The sequence below is a fragment of the Notolepis coatsorum genome (assembly GCF_963971535.1).
Source record: "Notolepis coatsorum genome assembly, chromosome: 11".
In the NCBI taxonomy this organism is placed as follows: Eukaryota; Metazoa; Chordata; class Actinopteri; order Aulopiformes; family Paralepididae; genus Notolepis; species Notolepis coatsorum.
The window spans coordinates 50852622-50875418 of record NC_140175.1 but is presented as its reverse complement, the minus strand read 5'-3'; the positions used below and the strand labels follow the sequence as shown (position 1 = coordinate 50875418).

Genomic DNA, 22797 nt, shown 5'->3' with positions numbered 1-22797 from the left:
CAAAACATCCCTAATTAATAATAGACCTGCCATCATCCCTGAGTCTGTTGGCCAGAGCTTTTGACAAGATCTTATAATCGGTACAAAGAATTACGACAGGCCTCCAGTTCATAATATCTTGTAGATCTCCTTTTTTGGTAGTAGAGCTATCACAGCTCTCCTGCAACTCAATGGCAAGGACAGTTCTTAAAAATTCTCATTCAGCACTGCCAACAGAATAACAGATCTTCGCCCAACTCCTCCCAGAAAGCTTCATAAAATTCAATGGTCAGACCGTCAATGCCAAGGGCTTTTCCCCCCGCCATGCCCTGCAGAGCTGTATACAACTCATTTAGTCCCAGAGGTTCCCAGAGACCGGGATTCATATCATCTTTGGAAGACCATCACAAAACGAAGCAAACAGCGGTTCATTCTCCTTGTATTCGCTTTTGTACACATTTTTGTAAAACCTCACGGCTTCCTGACGAATCTATCCATCCTTTATTAACTCCCGTCCTTCAGCTGTACGTAGGGTATGTAAAAACCTGCTGAGTCCATTTTTCCTTTCCAGACCAAACAGAAAACTGGAAGGCACATCCATCAAATTTGCACTCTGGAACCTCAACCGAACCACCAGGAGCCTCCCCTCCACCTTCCGCTGTATCGCTGTAAGATATTGGCACAAACCGTTTTGAAAACAGAATGCCAATCCCCCCACTCACTGAAGTCAGGGAGCTTAACTCATTCAGCGCCATCGCTTAATGCGCCAGGGGGCGCTAGAACGGCATCGCTTTAATCAATGGGGGGACTGTGAGATTTGCGAGTGCTTAAAATATATCTTATATTATAGCTATGGGTCTAATACACCCGTCGATTGTCAGTGAGTTGCTTCCAGTCAACATGTACGAAACAGATTGTTTTTTCATCCGTACATTTCAGTTTTATACCGTTTTGAATATGAGTATAGTTTTGCCTGATTATCGAATCTTCCTGAAATCAACGCTACGATTATCATTATTATCCTTCCTCATGCATACATGAAATGGCCCTCGTAGCGCGGGGCTCCCCCCGCCACCTCCTGCACTCAACGGTAAACAGCCACACACACACACAGACAGCGTCAATCGCGGTAGAAAGAAATATCAGATCAACGCAAGATTTTATATATAGAGTCCTTACCTGGTCTCTGATGTAATGCAAAAGAAATAATCCAATTATCTGATCGCCATTCCAAATACTGCTCGTGGAGGTCCGTCCCACATTACCGAGCGTTACACATGAATGGGCGGGCGGGGTTAGTGTACCATGCCATCGTTGTAAAGGCCTGCCTCGTCTGAGTATTTAAACCCTGCCCGCATGGCTCAGATCGGCCCTGAAAGGAAACTACACCATTTCTAATAGAGTGCAATACCGGCTGGAAGGCGGTATTTGCCCTTTTGCGAGCTCAGACCCATTCCCAATGATAACATCAGGCTGGATGGATGAAAATGAATGGATATAGCTAATAAAAGAAATAATGATTAAAACCCGACTTTACTCGTGATTGGCGCTGAACGGTTGGCGAGTTAACCCGACTTTACTCGTGACTGGTGTTGAATGAGTTAAAGGTCCCATGTTTTGCTATTCCTTTCACTATTTGGGCAATGTTACACAATTCCTGTGAGTCTATGGAACACATCTGTAAGTTTTATTTATTTTTTATTCATTCATTGTTTTGTATTTTTTTTCTTTTGCTTTTTCTCTGTTTTCTCCCCGTCCCAATTTAGTCATTGTGCCAATTTCCCCCCTCCCCTACCTGGTTGTTGTGCGCATGTTCTCCCACTGGTCGGTACAAGGGAACCCTGAAGTTATCCGCACGCTTTCTCCGACACGCGCGGCGACAGCCAGTGACTATTTTTTCACCTGGCAGCGAGGACTCTCATTGGTGAAGTGTAACGCGTGGGAGGTCACGCTGCTTTCATCAAGTCCTGCCTCCGCTGAGCAAGCACCCAGACCTGACCTGTAGGCTGTCCACAACGCCAGATTCCCATCCACGGCTTCCCTCCCCCTAACCCAGCCAAACGGGTTAGTATAGCGATCAGCCCAAGCCAAGGCAATGCTGACTCTGGGAGTCGAGACTGCAGACTCTTGCATTGGTGACGAGCGCAATCTCCGCTACGCCACCTGACCGCTATTGTTTTGTATTTCTAATCAAGTACTCTAAAAAGCAGCATTTTTCCACTTCAAGATTTCAAGCTGTTTTGGTCTGGGCTCCGCCCATAAGCGCTTTGAGTGACAGTCACCCACACAGCGTGATACATGTATACAAGAGAGAGCGGGAGAGAGAACGAGCGAGCGAGAGAGAGAGAGAGGATACATCGCTCTGTGCGCGCATGTGCACTGTGTGAGCGGCTCGAGCGATTGTGTGTAAAATGCAGGTGGACCGTGGAGAGAGAGAGGGAGAGAGAGGGAGAGTCAGGGACAGGGAGACCGCTTCCGCATTATTCCAACTGCTCCGTTGTTGAGCGAATTGTTGATTCTCTCTGTCGGCACGCGCACACGTCAACCCGTTTGAGGAAGTATCAGTATTTCCACTCACTCTGTTGTTGAGTGCGCTACAACCATAGAGGGGGCGTTAGTTATGCAGATCAGCTCCGTGCTACGTAGGATAGCGAGTCAAATCAGAATGGCTTAGTTCACTGGGGGAGGATATTGTCTCAATTGAATTGGAGCAATCCGCCAAAATGAGAATTAGTGACACCATATTGATACAAACCCCCATCGCTAGAAAACAATGCTAAACACTGGAAAAGGCCATTTATAAGACAGGGGACCTTTAAACAAACCTCGCCCTCCCATTCTGCCTTCCATTCTGTTTCATTCAACACATCACTATGCATTTCCTGTACCAACATGACATCAATGCTTTTCACTTTAGCAAGTTCATATAAAAGAGCTCCTTTCTTTATATCCTGTTGACAGAGTCACATGGGGAGCAATAACTGGTCATGACGACGAGGTCTTCTTTAGCCTTAACTGGCGTGGTTTATTTCACATTCACACATGTACATTGCACCACTAGACCTGCTCTCCGTGAGAGCTAGAGAGAGAGAGAGACACAGAGGGGGAGGGAACAATCCCTTATACCTGCTACCTGATGTCAGCTACAATAGCTGCGTCTCCTTACGCCTATAGCGCCCTCTTACTGTGGAACAGTTAAAGTGCAGTTACATGCAAACATATTACCACTTACACTTAACATATCCCTTGCACCATTTACATAGAAAACCACCTACAGTATGTAAACACTTTAAAAAAATATTATCCAGCGGTCAGGTGGCGTAGCGGAGATTGTGCTTGTCACCAATGCAAGAGGCTGCGGTCTCGACTCCCGGAGAGTCAGCATTGCCTTGGCTCGGGCTGATCGCTATACTAACCCGTTTGGCTGAGTTAGGGGGAGGGGAGCCGTGGGTGGGTCCTGGGCGTTGTGGACAGCGACCCCTACAGTTCGGTCGGGGCGCCTGCTAAGCAAGGGTAGGATCTGGAGAGAGGTAGTGCGACCTTCCACACGTTACACTCTCCCGGTGAGAATCTGCGCGGCCAGGCTGGCTGCCGGCTGGCTGCACATGCGTCGGAGGAAAGCATGTGACAGTCTCCGGCCTCTCGGACCAACAGTAGGGGAAAGTGCGCAACAACCAGGAAGGGGGTTGGGAATTGGCATAACGACTAACAGTGGGATGGGAGAAAAATCGGAAAAAAAAGAAGGAGGGGGAAAAAGATGATCAAAAAAATATATATATATATAAATAAATATTATCCATCGTCATCCTTGTTGAGATCCTGCCTAACCTTCTGCACAAATTGTCTTAACCTGTATACATCTTGTTCAGAAAACCCTCCATCTCCTCTGCACTTCATATTAGCTCTGGCTGAGTTAATGAATAGCTCCATATCCGGAAAGAACTTATCCACTTTCTTTGCTTGAGAACCAATCATTTTGTTTTCTCTCGACTTTCTTTTCTGTCGTACCACCTTTAAATAGTTCTCCTCATCCTCCATGTCGGCATCTACTGCCACCCCTCCCTCCACTCTGACCTCCCCACCCATATCATTTGATCCTGCAACTGCTTCGTTTGCAGGACTGCTGTTCTGTTGAGTAGTTATAATGTCATTGCTGACACTATCTTCTCCACTTTGTACAGTATGTGCTGATCAATCAGGTTCACCACCAGCAACATCTCCAACATTTTCACCTCCACTCTCATTGTTCTCTTCAACCACGTCCCACCCCCCTCATTTTCATTTCCACCTTGTTTTCCCTGTTCTGTTTCATTTGTCCGTTTTGTGCCTTCTTCACCTTTATCTTACAGGTGCATCAGAGCCAGAAAAAACAGGCTCAGAGACAGTGTCTTCTCCAGAGCCATCACCACCCTGAACTCTAACATGCACTAATAATTCACCTTTCCCCCTCCTCCCACACTGTGCAAAATCCTGATGTGCAATATCCACAGTGCAATACCCACCCACTACCGTCTGACACTGTGATTGTTATTTGTGTATTGTTATTCTGTATATTGTTGTTATTTTGTATATTGTACAGGACTGTAACATTGTCTTATTGTATAGTATTTAATGTTTCTGTATAGTATTTTATGTTTCTCTTTTATTACTTGTGATTTTATTACTGCACCTTAAGTTTGAGTCCCAAATCTCGTTGTATGCAAATATAATGACAATAAAGTACAATCTATCTGGAAACATAGGTCCACCTGCATGGTCTGGATTTTTTTCACCAGCTGTTTTTTCTTAATCCTTGAAGTGTCTATTTTAAGATTTTAACAGGTAACAGGTAAATAATGTCCCATGGGGTTTATTTTTAACCCTTTATTACACCTATCCTGAATGAAAACCTGAAAAAGAAAACAGCATAACTTTTGAAGTTAACAACATATAGAGACAAATTAAAACAAACAATATTGACCCAAGGAATTCAGTAGAATTGTTATTTTTAAGATTCAAACACATCTTGATTCTATTTCAGGACAAGAAAATGCAAAGAAAAGCTGAAAATGTTTAGATCACATCTCTATTTTCCCACTTTACTCAAATGTAGTCCATCAGATGAGATCAATTTGAGGTTAATATTGGAAATACAATGTTAATAAAGATTGTATCATGCTGTTATGCCCTAAATATTGTAGATTTTGTGTAAACAATGCCAAAGGTGGAAGACTAATGTGAAAAGACTAATTCGTCCTACATAGACAAATTAACACATTTTTCTATACAATTTGAAATCCAGTGAAATATGTTTTGTTAATTCAAACAAAGTACTATTACAGTACATCCTCTCTGTTGGCACAACATTAAAACCTAAACTACTAATCATCATCATCATCATCAAAGAGATCGTCGAAAGTCTATCTCTCCAATCTCCATCCTCATCGCACTCATACTCTCCATCCTCCTCATCCACTTTATGTTTTGCATAATCTGCCTCCTTATTAACACATTAACTGCCACGCTTCTATCCATCAATGTAGGCTCACTGCCACCAGTCTAAGCCTATGGAGATGTTCACCTTCTTTGCAGGGCTATAACTTTTTAAATTGTATTGCTAAATTGACATTACTATGGCCCATTCAACATCGATTATCTATCGTTCAGGATGTAGGAACGTTATACTTTTTCATTCATAGATTCTTCCAAAAATACCTTCTAGAATATAAATATGTTTTTATCGTTTTCTGCAGTAATTCATAGAACGTGAGTTATAGGCATAAACAGCTCTGATCAATATATCACCCATACTACATAAAGCATTTACTGACGATCACGGAATTATAAATGACCCCCCCCCCCCTTTCATCCGCGCATGATGAATCATAACGTATACGATCATGTACAGTTGAAATATTTAATATAGCATGTATCGGCAATAAACGGCAGTTGATAATCTATGTATATATCAAATTTCAACTGTACATGATCGTATACGTTATGACTCATCATGGCGGATGAAAGGGGGGGGGGTCATTTATAATTCCGTGATCGTCAGTAAATGCTTTATGTAGTATGGGTGATATATTGATCAGAGCTGTTTATGCCTATAACTCACGTTCTATGAATTACTGCAGAAAACGATAAAAACATATTTATATTCTAGAAGGTATTTTTGGAAGAATCTATATTGATTATTGAGTTATGGTAGCGATCCATAGCACGCCAGTGTGTGTCTATAGTCCCGCAGCGATATGTGACTGCCGGACGGATTTCCCAGATGCACCGAGATCACCAGATCCACTTCCGGTTGTAACTCGCCCGATCATCCACCAGGCGGCGGTATTGAGGCGTTGCACTGTTGTGCAGAGTTCCACTGTATCAGCAGAGGCTGGGTGGCGGAATTATGAATGCCATGGCGAGAAAATGAAATATGATCTCAATAACGTCGTACAGCGTGGTCTGGCAGAATTACGTCGTACGCCGTTTTTGGCGGTCAATGTGTTAAGAGCTTCTTGGTCTTCTGACTCCGCTTTCTGGGCCAGTACCTCAACAAGATAAGGAGGGAGGATGGGTCCAATCGTCCAGACAGGCTCTAACACCCCCTCATCCATCATCTTCTCCCAGCCCATATCCTGATCATAGGGTTTGGGCATCTCAAATATTGGCTGGTCTGCTCTTTTGTAGCAGGCAACTCTGAAGTTGACTCGCTGTACACGTGGGATGAGACAGACCTTGGGAGGAGGCAGGCGTTCAAGGTCTACTTTGGATCTGGATATGCCCACCTCCAAGAACTCATGCACTTGGCTCTCCCGATGGCTTTTTTGCCAAGACAAATAATGATGATCCTCCTCTACCAGCATGACCAACCTCTCTATATACTGATGATCCTCCTCTACCATGTCAGCATGACTTACCTCTCTATATACTGATGATCCTCCTCTACCAGCATGACCAACCTCTCCATATACTGATGATCCTCCTCTACGATGTCAGCATGACCAACCTCTCTATATACTGATGATCCTCCTCTACCATGTCAGCATGACCAACCTCTCCATATACTGATGATCCTCCTCTACCATGTCAGCATGACCAACCTCTCTATATACTGATGATCCTCCTCTACCATGTCAGCATGACCAACCTCTCCATATACTGATGATCCTCCTCTACCATGTCAGCATGACCAACCTCTACAGTATATACTGATGATCCTCCTCTACCATGTCAGCATGACCAACCTCTATACTGATGATCCTCCTCTACCATGTCAGCATGACCAACCTCTATATACTGATGATCCTCCTCTACCATGTCAGCATGACCGCTGTGCTTTTAGTGTCTAGAAAAGCGCTATATAAATGTAATTGATCATTCATTCATTCAAGTCCAACAGTTGCAAACAACCAGTCAATAAATAACAATCTAATTCACAACTTAGAACACAGAAATAGAAAAAAGTAGGAAAAACTCACTCGCACAACCCAAATCACACACACACACACACACACACACACACACACACACACACACACACACACACACACACACACACACACACACACACACACACACACACACACACACACAGACAGACAGACAGACAGACAGACAGACAGACAGACAGACAGACAGACAGACAGACAGACAGACAGACAGACAGACAGACAGACAGACAGACAGACAGACAGACAGACAGACAGACAGACAGACAGACAGACAGACAGACAGACAGACAGACAGACAGACAGACAGACAGACAGACAGACAGACAGACAGACAGACAGACAGACAGACAGACAGACAGACAGACAGACAGACAGACAGACAGACAGACAGACAGACAGACAGACAGACAGACAGACAGACAGACAGACAGACAGACAGACAGACAGACAGACAGACAGACAGACAGACAGACAGACAGACAGACAGACAGACAGACAGACAGACAGACAGACAGACAGACAGACAGACAGACAGACAGACAGACAGACAGACAGACAGACAGACAGACAGACAGACAGACAGACAGACAGACAGACAGACAGACAGACAGACAGACAGACAGACAGACAGACAGACAGACAGACAGACAGACAGACAGACAGACAGACAGACAGACAGACAGACAGACAGACAGACAGACAGACAGACAGACAGACAGACAGACAGACAGACAGACAGACAGACAGACAGACAGACAGACAGACAGACAGACAGACAGACAGACAGACAGACAGACAGACAGACAGACAGACAGACAGACAGACAGACAGACAGACAGACAGACAGACAGACAGACAGACAGACAGACAGACAGACAGACAGACAGACAGACAGACAGACAGACAGACAGACAGACAGACAGACAGACAGACAGACAGACAGACAGACAGACAGACAGACAGACAGACAGACAGACAGACAGACAGACAGACAGACAGACAGACAGACAGACAGACAGACAGACAGACAGACAGACAGACAGACAGACAGACAGACAGACAGACAGACAGACAGACAGACAGACAGACAGACAGACAGACAGACAGACAGACAGACAGACAGACAGACAGACAGACAGACAGACAGACAGACAGACAGACAGACAGACAGACAGACAGACAGACAGACAGACAGACAGACAGACAGACAGACAGACAGACAGACAGACAGACAGACAGACAGACAGACAGACAGACAGACAGACAGACAGACAGACAGACAGACAGACAGACAGACAGACAGACAGACAGACAGACAGACAGACAGACAGACAGACAGACAGACAGACAGACAGACAGACAGACAGACAGACAGACAGACAGACAGACAGACAGACAGACAGACAGACAGACAGACAGACAGACAGACAGACAGACAGACAGACAGACAGACAGACAGACAGACAGACAGACAGACAGACAGACAGACAGACAGACAGACAGACAGACAGACAGACAGACAGACAGACAGACAGACAGACAGACAGACAGACAGACAGACAGACAGACAGACAGACAGACAGACAGACAGACAGACAGACACACACACACACACACACACACACACACACACACACACACACACACACACACACACACACACACACACACACACACACACACACACACACACACACACACACACACACACACACACACACACACACACACACACACACACACACACACACACACACACACACACACACACACACACACACACACACACACACACACACACACACACACACACACACACACACACACACACACACACACACACACACACACACACACACACACACACACACACACACACACACACACACACACACACACACACACACACACACACACACACACACACACACACACACACACACACACACACACACACACACACACACACACACACACACACACACACACACACACACACACACACACACACACACACACACACACACACACACACACACACACACACACACACACACCCATACAAGGGCTCTAAACTGTATCCAGCTTTGTGGAGGATAATGAACAATGCCAGGCTGTGTTGAGGAATAGACTGAATAAGAAAACAGTCTGGACACATAAGTAGGGTTGGGTATAGGATTTTCTTGCAGAATTTCAAAGCCTAAAGTACAATAACTAGACAATTAATTAAATACAATGTACATACTGTAAGTAGTCTGGTGCAGCCATGTGTTGGATCTGAGCCAGGCTTTCAGAGGCATGCCAGAAGGAACTGCGGTTATATGATACAAGAGGTGCAATTCACCAAGTTTAAAGCTGAACGTCGTAGTTTGGGGAAATAATTTTGAACCTCTGAAAACTCAAGATAGTGTGATATATTATTAGAACTGAGTTAATATCTCAAGAGGAAAAGTGGATGCCTGGAACACATTGTGATCTAGAAATGATTTATTTTGTTGTGTGCTACCCTCCAACCACATTCACAATATAAATAAGCATATTTTAAGGTTGGTGTTGGTCATGGTTTCTAAAGGTTATTCCTTAGATTTGTGTTGAGATAATTTCACATGGCATCTCAAACATCTTTCCAAATTCATCATCAAATTGGAAATTCAGTGCTGGCTTGGTTTTTATTCACCCCCAGATAAAACTTTTTTTGTATTGATTTTGGAACCGGGATTAAAAGAACAAATCAAACTATACCCAACCCTACACATAAGGCTTAAATATACAAAGTGTAACATACACTTAAACAAGTGGCTGTGATGCAAGTGGGATTGTTCATATTCTGGTCTGCATACTTTGCATGTACATGGAGGATTCAAAAATACATCCACCAGATTAGGGCCGAATCATCCCTGGCAGACTTCCCTGGCTTCCTTGAGAATTTCCAGATTTGCAACGTTAACATTACGACCTCCTGTGTATCACAAAATAGAGGATATTGATAGACTTGTCTCTGTCACAGTAATTGTAATCAGCAGTAATCCTGCCATGATATGCACATTAGATTTACAATTATTGATGTCAAAATCTAAGTAGCACCTTTAATGTGAAATATCGCAGAGATTGGTTGAATTTGCATTAATTATTGTGATCACAAGATTGCACTTTCCTGGAAGGACTGGCCATTTTCAATAAATTATTTATTTATTTTTAGAAGGACATGCAAATAAAATAGTAGCCTGTACAACAATGTAAATTGCAGTTAATTGACTCCAGATACCAGATAACACATGACTCAAGTATTATTGAAATATTACTGAAGGATGTTAGACGGCGGGTCGCCACCTGCATCTTGTTTTCTGCCTCTTAGAGGAATAAGGCATCCAAATGTGATTTAATAACATCTGCTACTTCTGTCCTGCAGAGCACTAGCCTCAGCACAGCTTCACAGACTGAGTACTAACAGTCTACCTGATAGAAAACAATTATACAGACAGTAAGCTACCAGTCTACCTAGCTAGCTACCTGAGAGGAAACACTTCTACAGTAAGCTACCAGTCTACCTAGCTAGCTACCTGAGAGAAAACAATCAGTCAGTAAGCTACCAGTCTACCTAGCTAGCTACCTGAGGAAACACTTTTTTTTTTTTTTTTTTTTTTAATCTTTTCCCCCCTCCTTTTTCCTCCGATTTTCTCCCATCCCAATGTTAGTCGTTATGCCAATTCCCAATCCCCTTCCTGGTCGCTGCGCACTTACACAGTCTGTCTGGGAGAGTGGAGGCTATCACGTGCTTCCTCCGACACACGTCTAGCCAATCAACCGCTTCTTTTCACCTGGCAGCGCGGACTCTCACTGAGAGGGTGTAACGTGTGGAAGGATCACACTACCCCCCTTAGATCCTATCCGCGCTGAGCAGGCGCCCCGACCGAACTGTAGGAGTCGCTGTTTACTTTTTTTTAGCTTTTTTTATTTATTTTTTTAGCTTTTTTCCCGGCCCTTTTTTGAGGGCACTCCATCCACCCCCCTCTTCGGGGGACAACTTTATTATTTATTATACGTTTTAACTATTTACAGTACAAAATTAAATAAAGGTGTAGTAAAATAAGAAAAATATTTCATTGCCCTCTCGGAGGGGGGGAACTCAGACTAGACATTGACAAACAAATTACAACTAAGGACAATGAAGGACAACAACGAATACACATGACAAGGTAAAGGGGGGGGGGGCAGAGAGGGGAGTAAGTAAAGTAGCGGGTGAGGAGGGGGATTGAGAGAAGGGTGGGTTATGGAGTGGATGGCTCACAGGTCAATCTCCTATGATTAGGAGCCTAGATTATCCACAAGCAATTCCCAGATGTTATTAAATTGTGAGACTTCGATGTGATCCACGGTTGAAATTGTTTCCTGTGATATGTAAATTGAGAGAAGGCCTAACCATTGCCCAGTATTCACATTTTTTCTTGTCTTCCAGTTTAAGAGGATAGTTTTCTTGGCAACAGCTAGAGAAACGAGTAGGGGTTTGGTGTTCTGGACTAATAAATTGATAGCAGTAGTATCCCCAAGTAGGCAGAGGGAGGGGGAGAGAGGAATGCTGCAGCTCATGACCCGGGATAGTGTATTGATGACGGAATTCCAGAAGTCTTGAACAGGTGGGCAGAGCCAGGTGGCATGGAAATAGTTGTCTGGGGTGTTGAGGGTGCGATGGGAGCATACATCTGTGCTTGCAAATCCCATTTGAAACATCCTGTGCTGTGTGATATGTACTCTGTGTAACACCTTATATTGGATTAATTGAAGGTTAGTGTTGTTAGTCATTGTGAATGTGTTGGTGCAAATTTGTTCCCAGGATACGGCATTGGGAGAGAAAGCCAAGTCCTGTTCCCATTTTGTGAAGGGGAGATGGAATGTAGTGTCTGCGCTTGCCAGTATTTTGTATATTTTTGAAAATATTTTCTTCTGTGATGTTATTTTATTCATTGCTAATATAATTGGAGGTGGTTCAAGATCATTCTGTGTAGTGTTAATTTTTTTATTTCAACATTGATTTCAGCTGTAGAAATTGGAAGTGTTGGTCTGTCCCAATGCCGTATCCTTCAGTCAAATCTTGATAAGTGATTAGGCTGTTTTCTGTGAAGATGTGGTGAAGATGAGTAATGCCTTTTTGTTTCCAAGCTGGGAAGTATATGGGTGATTTGCCGAGTTGAAAGTCAGGGTTGTGCCAGATTGGTGTGTATTTACAGGGGGTTAGTGTGTTACCAGTGATTTTGTTGGCTTTCCACCAGGCTGTCAGAGTTGTGGAAATGACTGTATTCCTAAAACAAGAGTGATGTTTTATGCTTGTGCTAAAGAATGGCAGATCTTGTGGTAAGATTTCCATGCACACGTCCTTCTCAATGTCTTCCCAGGGGTTGTATTGTTGGGTAGGGTGAATCCATTTGTAGATGTATATTAATTGGTTGGCCAGATAATAGTTGAGAAAGTTAGGTGCTTCAAGTCCTCCTTGGTTTTTGTTTTTTTGAAGGGTGGTTAACTTAATTCTTGCTTTTTTATTCTTCCAGTAAAACTTAGTAATGGTGGAGTCCAGGGAGTTGAACCAATTGGTGGTAGGCTGGGTTGGGATCATAGTGAATAGATAATTTATTTTTGGGAGAATTGACATTTTGACAGTTGATATTCTACCTATTAGTGAGAGTGGTAAGTTTAGCCATCTTTGTGTGTCGTCTTCTATTGTTTTTAACAGTGGGATGAAATTGAGTTGAAATTGACAGTCTGGGTGAAATGTTGATTCCTAGATATCTGATATTCCCTGAGGGGAAGGGGAAGGATGGGCTCTGAGCTGCAGGACTCCTATCACCCCTGTTTACAACGACCCGGACCCACCCCGCCAGCTTTCCCACCCTCTAATACTGCCAATTGTATTAGTGTGAACGGCCAGCCAAGCTGGTGACAACGCCGGAGCTGTGAGCTGGATTCGAACAGGCGAATCCAGCGTCTCCGGCGTTTGGTGACGAACGCAATCTCCGCTATGCCACCTGACCGCCCTGAGAGAGGAAACACTTCTACAGTAAGATACCAGTCTACCTAGCTAGCTACCTGAGAGGAAACACTTCTACAGTAAGATACCAGTCTACCTAGCTAGCTACCTGAGAGGAAACACTTCTACAGTAAGATACCAGTCTACCTAGCTAGCTACCTGAGAGGAAACACTTCTACAGTCAGTAAACTACCAGTCTACCTAGCTAGCTACCTGAGAGGAAACACTTCTACAGACAGTAAGCTACCAGTCTACCTAGCTAGCAACCTGAGAGGAAACACTTCTACAGTAAGATACCAGTCTACCTAGCTAGCAACCTGAGAGGAAACAAGTCTACAGTCAGTAAACTACCAGTCTACCTAGCTAGCTACCTGAGACTGAGAGGAAACAAGTCTACAGTCAGTAAACTACCAGTCTACCTAGATAGCTACCTGAGAGGAAACAAGTCTCTACAGTCAGTAAACTACCAGTCTACCTAGATAGCTACCTGAGAGAAAACAATTCTACAGTCAACCAACCAGCCAGCCAGTCAATCAGTCTCTATCTATTGTCATGTCTATATATTAATTCAGTGATGGTGGACTACCACAGTAAGAACAGTTGAACAACATTATTATCTTAATGTTTTACTGGGCCTCTCTAGGAGTCTCTCTAACACTGGGATTAAAACTTGGTCAGATGTGGAACTGAAATCAACATTAGCCTTACAAAACAATTGCATGCATGCGCGCGCGCGCACCACACACACACACACACACAACAGTATATATAACAGTACTTTTCTGTACCAGCCCTGAGTTTCTGCCCCAGTGCATGCATCCATGCTCTCTCTCACGCTCTCTTTCACACACACACACACACACACACACACACACACACACACACACACACACACACACACACACACACACACACACACACACACACACACACACACACACACACACACACACACACACACACACACACACACACACACACACACACACACACACACACACACACACACACACACACACACACACACACAGTATCTCTTCTAAAGGTTACACTGTATGGCAGGTAAGGAGCATGTACTTACAGATGAGCTGAGCTGTTTCTCTCTCTCTTTATCTCTCTGTTGTTCCTACCAACCAGCACAAACCAACTCCCTCCCTCTCTCTCTCTGCCTCTGCTGTTCGTACCAGCCAACGCACACTAACAACTCTCTCAATGAGAATCTGAGGCTACACCCCCTCCTCCCTCCCTCTCTCTACCTCCTCCTCTTGGTCTCTCTCCCTCTCTTTCTATCTCTCTCTACTTCCTCCTCTCTGTCCCTCTCTCTCTACCTCCTCCTCTCTGTATCTCTCTACCTCCTCTCTGTCTGTGTGTGTGTGTGTGTGTGTGTGTGTGTGTGTGTGTGTGTGTGTGTGTCTCTCTCACACTCACTCACTCACTCATGCCCCACACCTCTTTTCTCTGACACACTCTCTCCTGCTAGCAGGGTGGGAGGAGTTTGAAGCAAGGTCAGTTCATTCAGTTGGCGTCATACTAGAGAACGAGAGAGAAACAGAAAAAGAGGTGGGGGCAGAGAGGAGTGAGGGGGAAATGAAAGGGAGAAGAAAGAGAGATGGAGGGAGACCGAAGAACATGCCTGAGAACAAAGGAGTGATATAAGACTATTTGTTAGAGATAGAGAAGGAGAGGGGGAGAGAGAGATGGAGAAGGGATGAGAGGGAGAGAGAGAGAGTGAGTTAGAGGGCTTTTATTTTGTATGTGATTGTTGATATTTTTAGATTATAGGGAGGGGGCATATATGGTGACATTTCTTTATTTTTATTTATTTTTTACTTGAAATGGGGTTTATTACCCTCTTACCACCACACTCCAAACAGCATCATCAGAAGACAGAGAGAGAGCAAGAGGGGGAGAAGAGAGAGGGAGAAGGGAGAGATAGGGACAGAAGAGAGAGGGAGAAAGAGAGAGAGGGAGGGAGACTTAAAGTTCACCTGCGAACAAAGGAGATAATAAGACTATTTGTTGTGTGTTGTGAGAGAGAGTGAGATGGAGAGAGACAAAGAGAGAGAGAGAGAGAGAGAGAGAGAGAGAGAGAGAGAGAGAGAGAGAGAGAGAGAGAGAGAGAGAGAGAGAGAGAGAGAGAGAGAGAGAGAGAGAGAGAGAGAGAGAGAGAGAGAGAGAGAGAGAGAGAGAGAGAGAGAGAGAGAGAGGATATATGGTGCATTTTCCCCCATGAAATGGGATTTATTTCCCTGGTATCACTGGATCAGCAGGACCAGTGCCTTGCTCAACACTGCCATGGTTAGTGGTTATATTCCCCGTGTAGCTCAATCGGTAGGGGCACTAACACTGCCAGGGTTAGTGGTTCTGTTCCTTTTTATTATTATTCTGGTGAGAAGGTGCACCCATTGAGTCACTGGGGAGAAATAGTCTAATTTAAACATTTCTACTGATAAATGAACAGGCCTAAATCATTTACGATTTAGTCAAATATTGAATTCAAAATCACAGTTTAGAGATACAGGCTATAACTCTGAAATTAGAGTTTCAACTATAGGAATACGTCCTAATTGCCCCATTCTGTATCAAAATAAACTGAGCACCACTGCCCTCCTGTGGCATGTTGGGTACATAACACCAGTCACCTTGGGATGAGAAGGTTAGTACAGTACATCCTGGCAGTGTGATCTGTCCGTAGCCTTGGAGGAAACAGGAAACGATAAACTGACACGCTTCTATTGATATGACCAGAATAACACACAAACAAATAGGGAATAATAATAACAGTTCAAACGTTACAGTGAAGTTTCTTTCCTTTGTAGTTAGATTAAATGAATGTCTGTCCTCAACAAAAGATTATATTAGCTGAGTCATAGCATTTTGTTGATCCCAATTCAAAAAGACCTGTCACAATATCTGACACTCACCACAATATCAGACAGATCACCACAATATCAGACAGACCACCACAATATCAGGCAGACCACCACAATATCAGACAGACCACCACAATATCAGACAGACCCACCACAATATCAGACAGACTCACTAACCATCAGACAGACTCACCACGATATCAGACAGACCACTGCAATATCATACAGACTCACCACAATATCATACAGACTCACCACAATATCAGACAGACCACCACAATATCAGACAGACCACCACAATATCATACAGACTCACCACAAAATCAGACAGACCACAGCCCAATCAGAGAGACCAACCAAAAATAAAGATGCTGTTTACGTAAGTTGCAGCCTGCAACACATTCTGCTACTCAACTGGCTTGTCCCCAGACCAGCCTGCCACCAGCACAAATAGTAACCCAGGATGTTCATATCTATTACATGCTACTGATTAATACCCATCTGTTCGTCCTACAATATGTGTTCTGTCAGTATGATGCTATCTGTAATTGAGTGCCTCAGACATAGCACCATAGAACTAGGTTTTCAAACATTATTATCTAAAGATGGTAAGTTACATTCATAGTTGTGTACATTCATAGTTAAAGACAGTAGAGTTTGAGTACTTTATTGTCATATATCACATTCAGCAACCATGGGCTGATACTGATGTACATACTAGTTGAAGGAAATCGATGATTTGCATTTGGTTTATAACCTATTTAGATATTAGTTTTAAGAGGACAGTATTGAGTGGTGTGTGTGTGTTAGCAGCAGACTAATAGCAGCAGATGGGGATTCGGGCTGTGCTGTTAACATCAACAGCCACAGCATCAAGGTTACTCGATCTGGAGAAAGTGCATTATCAAGCCACAGCGTTTGTTATGGGGTAAGAGGGGCGGTAATATCAACATTGCCATTGCTATAGTGATTTGGGTCAAAGAGCCGTTGTCAAAGACTGCGTGTCACGTAGTAACGAGAAAAGGGGGCGGGCCCCCGTCGCTAGGGGGAAGACGTTATGATGTGAGTTTCTTCCGGGATAAGTTAGATTAAGACACGAAGCAGACGCGAGCAGGCGCGTTGACAGAGACTTTGAAACGATCCCGCCCTCCCCTCGCGGGGGGGGGGGGGGGGGGGGGGGGGATGGAGTGCCACGACATCACTAGCTTCGGCTGACAGGAAAGGCCTTTGGACAGCTAGGCCGCACGACCACCGAGCGGGGTGACAGGAGAGAGATCGTTAGAATAATGAATTTAGTTCCTTCTAAGGCTTTTCAAGGACAATACAGAACTGTTTTCCATCTGGTACAGAGGCTTTGTTTATGAAATAAACAACGTTTTTCCAAGAAAGGTACCACGTTTGCCAGTGTCGAATTCTTATGATTACAGATTGCATTAAGGGGGATGACACAGTTGTACAGCCAGTATGAGAAGGTCGACTTCGGAGAGAGAGATAAACACAACGCAGAAACTACACGAACACAGATGACGAGGTGATACTGGCTGATTCTGGTCGATATCTTTCAGTAGTGCTAAATGTATGGAGAGCGATATGTGTAGTTTACTGTCTATTGTTTGATGTACTCATGTGTAGTTTACTGTCTATTGTTTGATGTACTCATGTGTAGTTTACTGTATATTGTTTGATGTACATAATACTAAATGTATGGAGAGTGATATGTACTGTATAGTTTAATGTATATTGTTTGATGTACATAATACTAAATGTATGGAGAGTGACATGTATACTGTTTATTGTGTGATGTACCTACATAGTACTAAATGTGTCACATACTTTGAGCTGTATAGGACTTGATATTACAATCCCACTTTCCTGAGTCTAAAGTCTACCATGTGTATCTGTTGTACTGTGGAACTTTTGTAGAAGTTGTAGATACATGTCTCTCAGCCAGTAGGGGCAGAGTTCACTATCTTTGTATATACACCATGTTTGACTGCAGTGTCTGACCTGAGTGGTGCATGAGATGGGTGGTGTTGGCTCTGGCCTGCTGCAGGGCGGAGATCCAGCGCTGACACTCCCCCTCAGAGGTGGCCTTCAGGTGGTAGGTGCGCCCCCCGCTGGTCAGGACCAGGTGACAGGTATCTCCCACCTCCAGGTGGACCGTTGCCACGGGGATGGTGCCACGACAGGTGTGTGCCATCTCCGCCTGGGTCCTACAAAACACAAACACTAGGTTTATATCTCCACCTGAGTCCTACACAACACAGACAGTAAGTTTATATCTCCACCTGAGTCCTACACAACACAGACAGTAAGTTTATATCTCCACCTGAGTCCTACACAACACAAACAGTAAGTGTATATCTCCACATGAGTCCTACACAACACAAACAGTAAGTTTATGTATCAGCCTGGGTCCTACAAAACACAAACAGTAAGTTTATATATCAGCCTAGGTCCTACAAAACACAAACAGTAAGTTTATATATCAGCCTGGGTCCTACAAAACACAAACAGTAAGTTTATATATCAGCCTGGGTCCTACAAAACACAAACAGTAAGTTTATATATCCACCTCCTTACAAAACACAAACAGTAGGTTTATATATCCACCTCCTTACACAACACAAACAGTAAGTTTATATATCAGCCTGGGTCCTACACAACACAAACACTAGGTTGATAGCTCCACTTGGTTAAATGTGACTGTTATTAACTTATTTGTCACCTAGCCTGATTGAATGAATGAATGAATGGAATGAATGAATGAATGAATGAATGAATGAATGAATGAATGAATGAATGAATGAATGAATGAATGAATGAATGAATGAATGAAAACTTTATTAACAGATTGCAGAATGGGTACAGTACAGTACAGCTCAATACATACAATTGTTAAGGGGATGCAGACCAGAGAAAGACTTTCGTCTTGTTTACATCAGGGTCCCCCATTTTCAATTCATCGTAACATATATGACATACATGACATACAGATAGACAGTACTGCTACATCTATACATTTATGACATACCAGATTTGCAATTACAGTACTGTTTGTGATACAAAAAGAGTCCAGAAAGAAAAGAGTATATACATTAGGCGTAGAAACTGTACATTGGATTGGGTAGGTGGGGGTGGGGGGGGACTGTACATTGGAGGTGGTTGGGTGGGTGGGGGGGGGGGGGGTTGGGTAGGAGTGGGGGGGGGGGTTGGGTAGGAGGGGTGGGTGGGTGGGGGACACTGTACAACTGTACAAACAACACTGTTGTTACAAAGGATCAGATTAAACCGAATATATATATTTATTGATTGATATATATTGCATAGTATTTGTATATCGTTTTGATATCCCTTGTATATTCCTTGTACATATACACGGAATATCCCTTTAGCCTAGTACAGACCATAATATTTCATTCTCCTATTGGACATCGGTCCACAGGCGCCAGGGCCATGCCTCCAGAGTCAGGTTCAAAGCCACCGTCAAGACATGTCTGTACATGCCCGGCCTTGCCCAAGAATACGAGACAGAAATGAGGTTGGCACTAGATTGTTCGCCGTGCATATAAATATGGCGCAGGTAAATACAGAAGCACTTAGGAACTAAAGTTGAAGCCTCACCCACGATACTCCGTGCGGTGAAGTATGGCCTGTTTGGCCCCAAATAGAGCATTGAGACCGCGTGCGAATTAATAACTTAAGTGTCAGAGTTTGGCGCTATACCGTCGAGTGCGACATATTTCTATTAAGTCAGTAATAGTCTATTTGTGTATAGTGTATCGTGCGGCTAAAGTTCTACAGTGACCAGCATCACCAACGCTTCCTCGTACCAGCTAGAGTGCTTATCCAGGCTGGGCTGCTTTCATGGCGCTTTCACCCGAGGAGACCTAGACGAGGACCGTGTGGACATGTACACTGGATTAATCTACCCGACGACTGCATAGCCATTTACGGCTGGATTATATTTGTTTTGGTCCTGTGATTTATGGAGCGGAGAATCGCCGACGCCTACACGTGTGTGGGATTTACCCTGTGAGGAGCCACGTCGAGTCTGCGCCTCAGAGAGCCTGAGGCAGGCTAGCTTTCTTCACTGTGGAGCTACAGTCTACGGAGAACAGCTGTATTCGTCTGTGGATCAAGAGACTATTGCACCGTCTCCTGTACTTGGAGTCTCCTTAGTCATCGTTGACCAGACTCTCTACTACCGACAGATCCTCTACCCCTGCTGGCTTACAACCGGGGGGACCCTTCAGTATCTCCCGCTATATATCACCAGTGCACCATAGATATAATTCCCTAAGATTCAGGTCGTATAATTACCTCCTGCGTAACCAGAGAATGAACATTCATTATTGATTTGCCTACGCACATTCCTTTGCCTTACAAGTGCATTCAAAGTATAATAGAGAAGTATATTATGTACCTTTTGCTGCAATAAATACTTAATTATAACTTTGTGTGGAACCGATTTATTGTGGGAAGTGTTCATCATATTTATATATCATGTACTGTATGGCCAGTAATTAAAGTACATAAAGCGGTAGTGGTTTAATGATACCATACTTATCAATACAGTCAGGGAATTGTACCCCTCAGTTACAATTGGTCCTTCGAGCCGGAGGGTAACTAGTGTAATATTAATATAGTGGTATTAATATTGACATGGCCTATGATGAACACTCCACAAAACGGTTCTCCTAAAGTAGATCGCCCGCAGCGTAGACGGCAGACACCTCAGTACTTAGAGGATTACGTTGCCAATATACTACCTAGCTTTCTACAGACGGTAAACGCGGAAAAAGTAGATAGTAAAATTATGTCCGACCCTATCAACCAGGCTACCCCGCCAATAGAGGCCCTAGTGGGTTCTAACGTAACTGACCAAGCTCACGGTGGAGACCAGGAGGGACCTGACATGACTTTACCCCCTGCCAAGACCGAAGAAGTAGTCCCCGGAGAGCTCCAGGATAAAGACAGCCCTCCAGGGATGGAACTCTACCCGCTACAAGAAGAGGAGAGCATCCCGGAGATGGATCTCCAGGACTCGCCACAGGAGAACAGATCTCCAACTAGTACTGCCAGGAGCGGATCACCTCAACCAGCGTCTTCCCCCAGCGAGGCGGACAAGATGCTGGCACAGGCATTCCTCGCCAGCCTAGCAGCCTCAACAGAGCGCGATCGACTCCAAGCACAGACGCTTAGTGAGCGCGAACATTCTTCCATGGAAAGAGAACGCCTTCAAGCGCAGCAACGGAGCGACGAAGATCGTATACGTCTAGAGATTAGACGCCTTCAGACGGAAGAGAATATGGGAAGGGACCGGGCCGAAGCCCAGCGCGCCGCCGCCGAAGCCCAGCGCGCCGCTGCCGGTGCCCAAAGAGAAGCAGAGCGCGACCTCGCTCTCACCAAGCGCGAAGCCGAGCGCGACCGATTACAAGCGCAGATAATGGAGCAGCTGATCACCAGGGCAACACCCCCTCCCTCCGCACGGGGTTCCAGGGCCTCGTCAAGACAAGGGTCAAGGGCACCCTCCCCTACCCGATCAAGCGACCCTGAGCCCGACCACCAGAGAGAGCCTATACCCCCCTCCGAACTCCAAGCGAGACCCAGCTACAAGGAAGAAACGGTCTACACCACGGAGAGGCTAAATAGACGACTACAGGATCTAGAGGACCTGCCAGAGGAAGAAGAAGAGGGAGAGGAGGAGAGTCAAGCCCGACAGCAGCACAGTACTCCACAGGACCAGGAGGTCCAGTACAGCCCAGGCTCTACCCCCGCGGCTCTGCGCTACAGACCCCCGACTCAATTCACGGGTGAGCTTGACGCACGACCAGCCCCGAGGAACAGCATCTGGATACGCGGGCCATGGTACCCAGCAGGTACCAGCCCACCAAGAGGCGTAAGAGGAGACTCGCCTAGGAGGCCTCTCTTCCAACGCTCACCGATGTGCCAGCCATCCATGGCATCATACATTGGCACACCGACGTTTCCGGACTTCACCCACGAGAACAGAGCACAGTACACGGAGCTACGAATGTGCTTAGAGACAATGATGTCTGATGTAGCTGATGAACCGTACAAATATGCTATCCTATTGAAGCACCTCAAGGTGCCCCGAGCGCACAATATAGCGCTGGCCTATGCCACCTCTACTACCCCATACACCGCGGCTCTAGCAGCACTCGACCAAAGATATGGACGCATATGGGACTACGTAATACAAGAGATAAGGCATATTGACCGCCTACCCCCAGCCACAGACAATCGCTCACTAGATGACCTGTCTATCAAGGTACAATCCCTGGTAGGGATGCTGGGGGCGCAAAGAGAAAAGGGTATGCACGAACTGTACGCGAACTCTAATGTCGAGAGGATTTTAGAGAAGCTTCCGCCCGCCCGACAAGAGCGCTTCAGGCGGCAAAGAGACCACCGTGATCCTAACGGTCCCGAGCCATCCCTCCTAGACCTAGCCGACTTCCTGGCGAGAGAAGTC

General features: G+C 44.8%; 1 protein-coding gene across 1 annotated transcript in view; it reads right to left on the bottom strand.

Annotated features, from left to right (window-relative positions):
- The window catches only part of osbp2a (oxysterol binding protein 2a), a gene marked incomplete at its 5' end in the record, with an annotated part of 99446 nt that overhangs the window by 66066 nt on the left and 10583 nt on the right, over positions 1–22797 (bottom strand). The window contains one exon of the mRNA XM_084324923.1: positions 18309–18514. Coding sequence (XP_084181049.1) covers positions 18309–18514 — 206 coding nt within the window. The remainder of the gene's footprint in view (positions 1–18308; positions 18515–22797) is intronic.